The 13,478-nt window shown below is 43.9% G+C and overlaps 1 protein-coding gene across 1 annotated transcript in view; it reads left to right on the top strand.

Annotated features, from left to right (window-relative positions):
- CSF1R (colony stimulating factor 1 receptor) overlaps positions 1 to 13,478 on the top strand; it is a 75,752-nt gene that overhangs the window by 21,121 nt on the left and 41,153 nt on the right. The window contains exons 5-8 of the mRNA XM_066590384.1: positions 3,687 to 3,852; positions 4,936 to 5,125; positions 10,684 to 10,799; positions 11,935 to 12,049. Of these exons, the coding sequence (XP_066446481.1) occupies positions 3,687 to 3,852; positions 4,936 to 5,125; positions 10,684 to 10,799; positions 11,935 to 12,049 (587 nt within the window). The remainder of the gene's footprint in view (positions 1 to 3,686; positions 3,853 to 4,935; positions 5,126 to 10,683; positions 10,800 to 11,934; positions 12,050 to 13,478) is intronic.

The raw sequence follows: 13,478 nt of genomic DNA, 5'->3' as shown, positions 1-13,478 counted from the left end.
CTGCGGGGGGTTAGGGTTTGGGGTTAGGGTTTAGGGTTAGGTTTAGGGTTAGGTTTAGAGTTTAGTGTTAGGGTTTAGGGTTGGGGTTACGGTTAGGGGTTAGGGTTAGTTGCTGACCCTCCTACGGCCGTGCTGCTGCTTATTTAACGGGCCGCCCACTCTTGCACATCTCCAGAGGGGGAGGGGTGTACACAACAACCAATCAGGTCGCTGGAATCGCTCACCGCTACTGAAGTGCGGCTGAAATACCAAATATGCGCAGGGTAGATTCCGCCACCTTGAACTGCACATGAGCAAGACAGTGCAATGCTTCCACCCCTGTCCTCCCATCATGCACTGCTCACAGGATGTTGGAGACTATGGACAGAGCAGGAAGTAGAAAATGAGGACAAGATGTCAAAGGAAGTGCAGATATTTTTCAGGCGGAGGGTCATGTGACATAGGTGGAAAAGAAAAAAATAGCTAAACCGGGTACAGTGAGCCCAAAACAGAATGACTTATTGTGATGATGTGCATTTGATTTTAAAATGCTAATCTGTGCCCGGAATTACCCTTTAAAGGCCATGCATGAAAAATCAATCCACACATATCTTACAAAGTCCCCGCAGAAAATAATGATACACTTATCTGTTTTTTTGCTTTGAGTTTTCATTCTGATGCACTTAAAAAGCCTCATTCTTGCTCTGCCTCAAGTTCTCCACTGAGATTTGTGGCTAGGGGGGTGTTGCCAGCACTGATCAGCACAGGCTCAGCTGGCCCTCCCCTCTCCTATGTCAGAGGTGGGGTAGCCACGCCCACTTAATACTACATAATGCTCTTTATCCCATTTACCAGTGGGGGTATAGATCAATAGTGAACCGATAAGCATGCATGGTGTAGCTGATTACAATACAGTGTTATCTCTAAACCAAGTGACATGGTGGTGAGAGATGGACTCAACTAAAAATGGAGCCTGAGGGTTCACTCGGACAAGCGTATTTAACCTGCGTCGTATGTACATATTGTTTTTACATGCATAATATGCATCATACTATGATAATCGTTCATATTACACATCAAAATAGGTCATGGGATTTTTTTTGTGCATGCTAAAAGGCAGGTGTGAATGGGTTAATATAAATCGCTGGGCTTTTAGCAGAGCGTATTATGCATACAAAAAATTTGCGCAGAATATGTTGGCCAACTACGGTCATGTGAGCGCGCCCTAATTGTGCTATGATCTGGATGGAGAACAAAGCAGTACTAGAAGGTGCAGCATGCTAGGTATCTCCCAACACTGTCATACAGCCCTCTGTAAGGCTGCCTGTCCAAGGGGGTTGAGGTATCCCATGGCGGAGATCCGCCACAGGATACCGCCAACCGGAAGCAGGAGCCAGCAGACGGATCTCCGCCATCAGCCTATCTGACTGACTGCGGAGAATCGCGGTGAATTCGCAGCCTGCTGCGATTTGCCACCCGCCAGCAGAGAATAGCAATGATTCTTTGCTCATGGACAGGGGGAAGCTCTCTCCATAGCAACGCAATGGAGAGCGTTCACTGCATTCCCTGCAACCGGATTATTGCCGCGGGGAACGCAATGAAACCCCGCCCGTGGACAGGAGCCTAATAAGGGTTCTCCCTCCAGACATATTACAGGTTTTTTTATCCTCTTTTACTACTTATAACTTGGAATGAATGTAACAAACAGTGACTGGCTGCTTTCCATAAACTGCACTTCTTGATGTGGAAGACACATATGAACCTACAAATGACAGTGTGCTGCTTTCTTCCTGCCAATGCATTATATTGGTCTGGTTCTGCTGCTGTATTTATGTTATAAACTTGGTATTCATGGCGTATTTTTGTTATAAGTTCAGTTCTGGTGCTTTATTTATGTGAAGAGTTGGGTTCTGGGACTGCATTTAGGTTCAGAGCTTGGTTCTGGTGCTGTAATTATGTGTGTAGCTTGGTTTTGGTGCCGTATTTATCTTATGAGCTTGGTGCTCTTGGTGTATTTATGTTGTAAGATTGGTTCTGATGCTATATTTATATGTTGAGTTTGGTTCGGATGCTGTATTTATGTTACGATCTTGGTACTTGTGGTGTTTTTATGTTATCAGCTTTTTCTGGTGCTGTATTTATGTTATGAGATTGGAACTAGTGTATCTTTGTTATGAGTTTCGTTCTGGTGCTGTATTTCTATTATGAGCTTAATGCTCATGGGGTATTTATGTTGTGATCCTTTTTCTGGTGCTTTTTACATTATGAGTTTGGTTCTGGGACTGTATTTATGTACAGAGCTTGGACCTGGTGCTGTATTTATGCGTAAAGCTTGTTTTTGGTGCTGTGTTTATGTTACGAGCTTTTTTCTGTTGTTGTATTTCTGCTATGAGCTTGGAGTCATAATATATGTTGTAAGCTTGGTTCTGGTGCAATATTTATGTGCTGATCTTGCTTCTGGTGCTTTATCTAAGTTATGAGCTTTGGTGCTGTATTTATGTTTTAAGCTTAGTACTTGTTGTGCATTTAGGTTATGAACTTTTTCGGGTACTTTACTTTGCTTTATTTATGTTATGAGCTTGGAACACATAGTGTATTTTGGTTATGAGTTTGGTTCTGGGACTGTATTTATGTTCAGAGCTGGGTTCTGATAGTGTATTTATGTGCAGAGCTTGGTTCTGATGCTGTATTTATGTGCAGAGCTTGGTTCTGGTGCTGTATTTATGTGCAGAGATTGGTTCTGGTGCTGTATTTATGTGCAGAGCTTGGTTCTGGTGCTGTATTTATGTGCTGAGCTTGGTTCTGGTGCTGTATTTATGTGCAGAGCTTGGTTCTGGTGTTGTATTTATGTTATGAGCTTGGTTCTGGTGCTGTACTTATATTCTAAGCTATTCTGGTGCTGTATTTATGTTGTGAGCTTGGTTCTAGTACTGTATCAATGATGTGAGTTTGGTTCTGTTACTGTATTTATCTTATGAGATCGGTTCTGGTGCTATATTTATGTTATGAACTTGGATGCTACTGTATTTATTCACTGAGCTGATCTAGTGTGGTTGCGCTGCTATCTTGCCACTTTCTGTCCAAGTAAAATACAGACAGACTGTCTATCAGTGCAGAAAATATTGTTTTTTTTCTTATGATTGGCGAAGGGCACAAAAATAAATTTCCGCACAAAGTGCCATCTGACCTAAGGTCGCCTGCACATGCGGAATCTAACAGCGGAATCCGGCCCTGGGAGCAGGGGTGTCCACACACATGTACTTTCAGTTTTCAATCTGTACGTCAGATGGTCCGCATGGTTCACCATCTGATATGCGCAGTACAGATTTTTTTTTCAAACTCCTGCTTTTGCCGCGTCATCGCCTAGCGATAACCCAAAATCCGAGACCTTTCCGCAATGTCATTGAGGAAAGGACGCGGATTGGATGGCTTCCATTGACTTCAATAGAAGCTGTCCACGCAGAATCTGCGGAAAAATGGAGCATGCTGCGATTTTTCCTTCGCTTGGTTTCCACAAGTGTGCAGGAAGAATCGATTTCCCATAGCATGCTATGGACGGTATTTGCTGTGGATCCATGGTGCAGATGCCCACCGCGGATTCTGCAGCAAATGGGCAGGAGCCCTTCGGCCGGCACTGAATATGCAATAATGTTTTCCTGTGAAGAGAAAATAGGTAATTGTGAGTAATTGTATGCTTTGTCTTGTAGAACATTCCAAGAGTACAGATAGAACATAATCTTCTAGGTGATGTATGGACTACAACGTCTATCCTAACTATTCAAAATGTGTCATTTGAAGACAGCGGGAACTATACCTGCATTGCTGGAAACAATGGGGGATCCAACAGAACTTCAGCAAACCTCCAAGTCATAGGTAATAAGTTATAGGTAATAAGGTAAGCTCCTACAAGTGCTAGAATACGCACGGAGCATTGTACAAGACATAACTCACAAAAAAGGAAGCCAAGTATGCTTCCCCTGATATATAGCAGGACGGGCTCAATCACCATGTTCCTTGATATGATGGAAAGGGACAGGTTGCAATAAGAGACAGCAATTGTTCAGTGCAGATTAAAATGCAGCCACACACCTTGAACCAAATTGGACACAATAGACCTGCAATGTATCAGGGGATGCATATTTTGGCTTCCTTTTCTGTGAGTTTTGTCTTTGTACATTTTTTCTTTCACCTCTATGATTTTAATCTAGTTAATAGTGAGATAGTGCAAGTTCTGACGTGCACGGGGTGGCCTTACCGTGGCACATCAGCTTATGTGTCTTGGCCAAAATGCTTACTAACACCCACAGTTATCAGTATTTCTTGTGGTCTGCTATAGATGCTGAGGCAGCCGGGGTGTCATGCCAGTGTGGTGCACTGTGGAAATACAAGACAATCCACTGCTTTGCCCGTATGGCTTGTACTCCTGTATAGTGTGGCGCACTTATCCATGGCTGACATTTTTGGTATCGGTTCACATGTGCAGACTGTTTTGTCTGCAGTCACCCCTTCTCCAACTTGGTTTGAGGTGTGCGGCTGCAGTTTAGTCTGCACTGAACAATTGCTGTCTCTTATTGCAATCTAGCCCCCTGCATGCTGTTAAGGAACATGGTGATTGAGCCTGTCCTGCAACGTTCAGGGGATGCATATTTTGGCTCCTTTTTCTGTGAGTTATGTCTTTGTACATTTGTTCTCTCACCTCTGTGATTTTAGCATTGTACAAGCGATCGGTGGATCCCAAAGACATTCCTAGGTTAATAGAAAATTCTTGATATGTCGAATTTTTCTTTAGCAGACATCTTCCACTAGGGCCTATAGGTAAATATGACCCCTGTTCAGGACATTTTAATGAGTGGCATGTGAGACTACCACTAATGATTATGGTACTGATAATACAAAAAGTTGGACGATTCTTCTGACTTAAGCTGTCAATGAGAAATCCATTGTTTTACTTTATAGAAAAAGCCTTTGTGAACGTCTCAACATCCCAGAACAGAAGTATTACATTATTCACGGGTGACAGTGTGCAACTGATGGTGAATATAGAAGCTTACCCAAGTCAACTGTCCTGGAAATGGCTACACAACAATGCTGGCAATACAACGGAAGTTAGTTCTCTAGCAAAACTGGAGGACAAGGGACCTTACAGGTTTGATGTCAATGTCCATTGATATGATCTATTAGCGTATGATGTGCAACTTCAGACATGTTAGCTACAGTATGTTATACTTGATCACTAGTGACATCAGGCACTAATCAAAGGGATTTGTATCACGAGTAGTGCATACGTGACTCGCCTAAACTATTTGCGAGTTGTTCAGGGTGCCAGCTTATAGGAGAAGGCACCAGAAGGATGGTGGCTGGCCCTCTTCGGTCCTCCTGGCCAATTCCATAAAAGTTGGGACGCTGTGTAAAGTGTTAATAAATGTAAAGAAAAAAAGAGAATACAATTATTTGGAAATCTAACCATATTTTATTCATAATGAAACATAGAACACCAATCAGAAAGGGAAATATTTTTCCATTACATTTTAAAAAAAAAATAGTTTAGAAATTAATGGCAGCAACAGATCTTACAAAAGTTGGGCCAGGGCCTTGTCTACCATTGTGCAGCAGAGCCTCTTCTTTTTAGAAGTCTGGGAAGTGAGAAGACCAATGGCTGGAGTTTATTTGTCCCATTCTTGTCTGATGTAGGCTTATAGCTGCTCAGCAGTCCTCGGTTGTGTTTGCTTGGTCTTTCTTTCATAATAGGACAACTGTTTTCTATTGGTGGAAGGTCTGGACTGCCGGCGGCCGGTTCATCACCCGGACTCTCCTTCTGTGAAGCCATGCTGTTGTGATGGATGCAGTATGTGGTTTAGCATCTTCTTGCTAAAATATGGAAGGCTTTACCTGAAAGATACGTTCTCTGGATGGGAGCATATGTTCTTCTGAAACCTATGTACCGCTGAGCATCTATAGTGCCTTTAAAGATATACAGTATAAGTTATGAAACCCTACACCATCAGAGATGCAGAATTGTGTGCTAATAACAAGCTGGATGGTTGCTCTCCTCTTGAATCCGCAGGACACGACGTTCATGGTTTTCAAAAAGAATTTCACATTTTGATTCACCTGATCACAGAACAGTTTTCCATTTTGCCGCAGTCCATTTTAAATGAGCTTTGGCCCAGAGAAGACGTCGGCATTTCTGTATTGTGCTGATATATGGCTTCTTCTTTGCATGATGCGGCTTTAACTTGCCTTTGTGGATTGCATGATGAACTTTGCTCACAGACAATGATTTCTGGAAGTATTCCTGAGCCCAACCAGTAATTTACATTACAGAATCATGCCTGTTTTTAATGCATTGATGCCTGAGGGCCCATAGATCTTTAGCATCCAATATTGACCATCAGCCTTGCCCCTTGTGCACATGAATTTCTCTGAATCTTTTGATATTATGTACTGTAGATGGTGGGATATTCAAAGTCTTCACAATTTTACATTGAGGAACATTTTTCTGAAATTGTTCCTCAATTTTAGACAGTTTTTTCGCAGATTGTGTGAACCTCTGACCATCTTTCCTTTTGAATGACTCTAACCTAACATGACCTTTTTACACACAGTCATGTGACTTTGAAGAAAATTGACCCTTCGGCTGTTTTTCATTAGTTCCAGTAAATTTTCCAGCGTTTTGTTACCTTGTCCCAACGTTTGTGAGATGTGTTCCTGCTATCAATTTTTTAAATAAGTTCATTATTTAAATGCAATGAGGTGTCCTGTAGTGAATAAAATATGGATATAAGATTTCTAAATCATTGCATTCTATTTTTCTTTACATTTCTTTACATTTTACACAGCAGACCAACTTTTTGGGAAATCGGATTGTATGTTATGAGATTGGTTCTGGTGTTGCTTTTATATTATGAGATTGGTTCTGGTGCTGTATTTATGTTATTAGCATGGTTCTAGTACAGTATTTATTCAGTGAACTTGGTTATGGTGCGAGTTTACTGCTAACTTGCTGCTTTTTGCAAAAGAATACAGGCAGACAGCCTATTGCTGCAATATCTATGGTATTTTTCCAATGATGGGGGCACCAAAAAAATTCTGCACAGGGTGCCATTTAACCTGAGGCCAGCACTGAGTGCATTAGACCCATTTGATCATATCTCTAAATTAATACAGACCCCCCTGTAGCGGTCACAGGCCACTGTGGGAGTTGCTATTACTGCTGGGGCAAATATGAGGGACGCTAATACTACTGAGGCCACTATAGGGGACGCTATTACTACTAGGGCGACAATAGGGAACCCTAATTTTACTAGGGTAGCAATGAGGGACCCAATTACTACTGGGGCTGCAATAAGGGTCACTATTACTACTGAGGCCGCAATAGGAGTCACTATTACTACTGGGGTCACCAATATAGGGGGTCACTAGTACTACATGGGGTGGATTTGCTGTGGAATTTACAGTAGCTGTAGCAGCTAAATGGATGAGATCTTGAAAATTTCGTCCACATGCTGTGAATAAAAAACTGCACAAAACCTGTGCGGATATTAACATGTGGTGGTGGATTTAATTTCGCAGTATGTTAATTTTAAATATAATGTATATCAATAGCTCATCCAGCGCTCCAGTGTTACTCTCTGCTTTGTTTTTTAAATGTTCCTGTCCTTTTTAAAATGATGGAAGTAAAAATTATCTTGTGATAAGCCACGCCCCTAACCCCTCCCCTGACCACACCTTGGTGGATGATGGGAAACCAGTGCAGTAACTCACACAGGGTGGAAGCATTGGTGCAGTGGGTGGACAGGGAACTAGATTTGGTGCAGTGACTGGCACAGGGTGGAAGTCCAGTGGCCCAAAGTCTATATATCTGGCCCCTCCATAATTGTCTTTAATGTGGATGCACTGTGCAAATTGTCATAATTAGTTATGTGTATTCCACAGCTGCAGCATGCAAGAGGTTAATGTCTGTGACTGTCTGGGATATGTCTGGAAAATGTATCAAAGTGTCTTGTCACGTGGGTATGTATGATATAAATATGAGTGGAAGCCAAAAGGTGTAGTCAGTCAGTCTGTCTGGTGCAGAGTTCCATTGCTTCGACGGTAGAGTGTGGAGTGGGAGTGCCGGCCACATGAGGGTACCTTCAACCCTCATGTGGTGAAGAATGGAAGCCGAGGAGAGGTATCCTGATATCCCCATCCCAGGACCCCTACCTTGAGTGAGTGGAAGTAAGGAGCCCACCGTGCAGTGTTCCGTCTACAAGTGAGTGTCAGCAGAGGGTTCTTTCCACCTCCAGTGTGCATGTCCAAGAGCAGAGCCTTACAGATAACCCAGCCTGTAGGCCCGTTTTTATCCTGTGTCTCAGAGTGTGTGTGTCCAGGAGCGGAGTCATACAGATAACTAGGGCTGTAGGCCCGGTGTCATCCTGTGTCCCGGAGTGTGTGTTTATCCAGGAGCGGAGTCATACAGATAACTAGGGCTGTAGGCCTGGTGTCATCCTGTGTCCCGGAGTGTGTGTGTCCAGGAGTGGAGTCATGCAGATAACTAGGACTGTAGGCCCAGTGTCATCCTGTGTCCCGGAGCGTGTGTGTCCAGGAGTGGAGTCATGCAGATAACTAGGACTGTAGACCCGGTGTCATCCTGTGTCCTGGAGTGTGTTTGTCCAAGATCAGAGTCATACAGATAACTAGGATTGTAGTCCCGGTGTCATCCTGTGTTCTCCTCCCTGACCTTGCTCAACTGTTATTCCTGCACTGGTGTGTGAAAGTTATCTTTAACCTCTTAATGACGCGGCCCCCCTTTTTTTTTTCATTTTCGTTTGTTCCTCCCCCCTTCAAAAAAATCGTAACTCCTTTATTTATCCATCGACGTCGCTGTAGGAGGGTTTGTTGTTTTTTGCGGGACGAGTTGTATTTTTCAATGGTGCTATTTAAATTACCATATAATGTACTGAAAAACGTTTTAAAAATTCTAAGTGAAGTAAAAGGAAAAAAAAAACAACCTTCCACCATTTTTAGTGCGTCTTGTTTCTACGGCGCACAAACTGTAACAAAAGCGACATGATAACTTTATTCTATGTGTCGGTACGATTACTACGATACCAAACTTGTATAGTTTTTTTTTTACTGTACTACTTTGTTTTTCAAAGGCATTTAATTTTTTTAAATTATTTTCTGCCGCCATCTTCTGCGCACAATCATTTTTTTATTTTCCCATCGCCATAGTTCAGCGAGGGCTCATTTTTTGCGGGATGTCCTGTAGTATACGTTAGTACCAATTTGGAATATATACGACTTTTTGATCGCTTTTATTGCGTTTTTTCTGGGAGACAGGGTACCTGAAAAAATGCATTTCTGGCGTTCTTTATTTTTTTTCGGACGATGTTCACCCTGCGGGGTAAATAATGCACTTTGATAGATCGGACTTTTACGAATGCGGCAATACCAAATATGTATTTTTCTTTAATGATGTAGATTTTTTATTATAGCTATGGCAAAAGGGGGGTGATTTAAACTTTTACAACTTCTTTTTTTTTTACAATTAATATAACTTTATTGATCTTATTTTCACTTTCTTCTTAAGCCCCCCCCCCCTGGGGGACTACAACGTGCGATGCTTTGATTGCTCCTGCAATATGACGTAATGCTATAGCAATTTGACAGGCAGTCTATCAAGCCCCCCCCCCCCACGGGGATGGCTTGATAGGCAGTCTGCTAAGGCAGCTCTGGGGCCTTTCAGAAGGCCCCCGGCTGCCATGACACCTGCACGGCTCCCCCGATCTCCCGCTGTATGGGACCCTCGAACGGATTTAAATGCCGCTGTCAGTATTGGCAGCGGCATTTAAAGGGTTAATAGCTACAATCGTCCTGTGCTGTATGAAGAGAGGTCGCCCCGATGCTCCAGGACGTAAATGTACGTCCTGGAGCGGGAAGGGGTTAAAGAAGTAAAGCTCCAGTCGCTGCCTGTTCGCAGTGATTTAGGTATTTAATTTTCATTGTGTGTGAACTCTGTTATTTTCTCCGCCGGACAACCAACGGTGTGAAGGAACGGTGGCGTCACGAGTGACAACGTCTTTCGTCGACTACACATCTATATAGGTAACCGCTGTCCTAGCGTTACCTAGAAGAGGTCCAGCGGTGCCTTGGCTTATGCCGTACGCGTCCCTCTGGGGAAAAGTTTGGTAGAGCCATCGTGACAAGTGCCAACTCTACCCCGCCAGCTCCTCAGTGTCGTGCCTTGGTTGTTGCGGGACGTTACAGAAGCATTGGTGTAGTGACTGGCACAGGGTGGAGGCATTTTTGTAGTACAGAAGGATGAGCTCAGCTGCTGCATTAGGCGTAGATTGGAGTAAGGAAAGTTTAGTGAGGGGAAGATATCAAGATGGGAATGAATCAGGAAAACAATAACAAAAGAAATCAGATTCTGGGGATGTTGTTAACGTGCGGGTAACATGAGCGAGCAGAGACTTAATATAAGGAGTAAAAGTCAATTATGACCCCAAGATAGCGGGCGAGTTACGTAGGAGTTATTGTGGCACCATGCACTGAGCTGGAAATATCAGGTTTAGGTAAATTAGTAGCAGAAACACAAGAAGCTCGTTTTTTTTAAAGATTCTGTTTCAATAGATCAGAATGGAATTAGCGGAGATTTGGGATTATTTTCTCATTTGAAGACAAGATTGCGCTCTTACACTTTTTGCACTTTCTTCTTAGGAAAAAAAACATCCTGACCCTGAATCGTCTGAATGGAAATGAGAATGGAACGTACACTTTCTCTGTAAACAATTCACAAACTGATGCGACCTTGACCTTTGTGATAAGGATGTACAGTAAGTTCTCCACTTTCACTTTCTGATTGGTGTTCTATGTTCCATTGTAAACAAAATAAGGTAAGGACCGGAACGTGCCATGAAGAGGCACATAGGTGTAGGTCCTGCATGACAGGGTTGGCAGGGAAAGCAGGGAGGCATAGGAAGGGTTAATATTTGGGTGCGGTAGGGGCAGTGGTCAGGTTGACTAGGTAGCTGAGGGATTGGATAAGCTGGTAAGGGGGGTTAGTGGGGAGGAAGGCATAAAAGGGGTTAATTTGGGCGGGAGCCCCATATTTCGCAAGAAATTAGTGAGTCCCACCCACCCTCCCATACATAACAACATTTAAAGGGGTTAATCGGTGACAGGTAGGGAGGAGAAAAGGTTTTCTGGTTTGAGTGTTGTCTAGGATGTTGATAATGTCATGGCAGCTTGGCGGGCGGGGGGGGGGGGGGTCCTTGGAGGCAGGTTTTATATTGGGTGGAAGGAGTTATGGTGGGGGCGGCCTCACCTGGAGCAATTATCACCCTACTGGTATTTTGGTTGGGTCTGGTGCGGTGGCGAAGGCCAGGGAAGGGATTCCGGGTGGCCTGTAAAAAATGTTGTTTCTAGCCTCCCAGTGGGGGGGGAGGGGGGGGCTAGTGGTGTCTCCGAGCCAGGAGTACGGTTGGAGGCCAGGTGCGTTTTGTTATGTATTATGTGCCAGACCCTTAGTTTTTGGTTGGGTCTCCAAGGGCCTGCTCCCCGTATGTTTTTAACTTGTAATGTCTTTTATTTTTTTTTAATAAATGGCTGCTGTGGCCAAAAAATTTCCAATCAAAAGTGGTCCTGACTAATTCTTGGGGTAGTAAATAGTGAGATGCCGGTGGTGAGTCTGGCATACCCTGGTCATGGTTAGATTTCCAAATCCTTGTATTCTCTTTTTTTCTTTACATTTATTTACGCTTTACACGGCGTCCCAACTTTTTTGGAATTGGCTAGGGGGACCGAAGTCGGCTGATCGCCCCAGACATGTATCCTGCGGTTTAGTAAATGGTTACAACCTAAACTGACAGAACTTTACCAACAAACTCAGACCCCTACCCTACTAATGTTTGCCTTCTGCCTGTTCTATTGTGAGTGAGACTCTAATGATCTGTTACCGATGTGTTCCAGGTCCTCCAACTGTTGATATATTGTCTTATTCTGAAAACGGTACCCAGGAAATAAAATGCACATCACAAGGGTATCCATTACCCAAAATCAAATGGTTTCAATGCTCCAATACAAGGTGAGAAAGGAAAAGAATTTCGGAAATGTGATGCCAAAAGAATCATGTTAGTGAACCCTTGATTTTATTACCCTGTACTGTTGTTCTCTCTTTAGCAGCAAACATCTCAAAAGTTTCCTGTAACTACAGAAAACATTTGCACAACACTGAGAAGGAATTTTGGACCATTCCTCCCTGCAAATGTGTTTTAGTTCATTAATATTTCTAGGATGCCTTGTGTTAACAGTAGAGATGAGCGAGCCTACTTGGTAAGGCAGTTACTCGAGTGAGCATCGCTCTTCTCGAGTAACTGCTTAGTGATCCGAGCAGGCTCGGGTGGGCTGCGGGGAGCCGGGGGAGCAGGAGGAAGAGTGAGAGAAAGACAGTATTAGACTTTTGGGGAATGGAGGGCCCACTATTAAAATGGAATTATAATGGATATGGAGGGGCCATTATTAGAACATGAGGGCACAGAGGCGCTGCTATTTAAATATGAGGACACAGGGGCTCCTATTGGTTTGTGGAGGCAGGGAGGAGACACTATTGCTTGTAGGGGTGCAAAGGGGTCAGTATTTGTTTGTAGGGGTTGTAGACGTGCAGTACACAGAAGGGCCTGTAGACGGCTGCACACAGGCCTTCTGTTACTAAAGGAAAGGCTTAAGACTTAGGAGTGGGGCAGGAACTAATAAAGTCTAATTTCCTGGCACATTCAGGGGGAGAGTACCAGCGCAACAGAGCTGAAAGGCTGCAAGCTAGAGGTCCAGCATGGACCAGTTGTGGGACTGTCACACGTCTGATGGACGAGGATGCCCCGGGTAGGGTAGTGACGGTGGCCCTGTGAGGTTGTGAATAGAGATGAGCAAGCATACTCGCTAAGGCAAACTACTTGAGCGAGTAGTGCCTTATGCGAATACCTGCCCGCTCGTCTCAAAAGGTTCGGGTGCTGGCGGGGGAGAGCGGGGAGGAATGGGGGGGAAGATCTCTCTCTCACTCTCTCCCCCCGCTGGCACCCGAGAATAGCTACTCTGTTGAGATTACAAAGGGGACACTACTACCATGGGGAGACACTGAGAAATGGGGGTAGTGGTAAAAAGGGGGGAAAGTGTGTTTGTACAGAAGCAAGTTATGGCTAGAAGTCGTCATGGTGGTCTGGACCCAGATAGGGAAGAAAACTGAATGATAGAAGATGTCACCTGTGATCACTAAGTTAACTGCACTGTAATCACTATCACTGAGTAGACCTGGTATGACTATTAGATTGTGTCTGCATTATATATGGGTTTAGGATGGTAGATGCGCACAAGCATGCAATCTGTACTTGTGGCTCCTGGGCCCCAGTGCAAAATCTGTAACAGCGGCTTCTCCTGCCATAGGTCTTCTTATGTGTCACCAGGGCCAGGCGTGACTGTTACATCTGCACCCCCTATACTTACATCCCTACATATGAAGT

Source organism: Eleutherodactylus coqui, chromosome 2 (genome assembly GCF_035609145.1).
Source record: "Eleutherodactylus coqui strain aEleCoq1 chromosome 2, aEleCoq1.hap1, whole genome shotgun sequence".
NCBI classification, from domain to species: Eukaryota; Metazoa; Chordata; class Amphibia; order Anura; family Eleutherodactylidae; genus Eleutherodactylus; species Eleutherodactylus coqui.
Note: the sequence above shows the minus strand (reverse complement) of the source record. Positions and strands in the feature narration are given on the sequence as shown.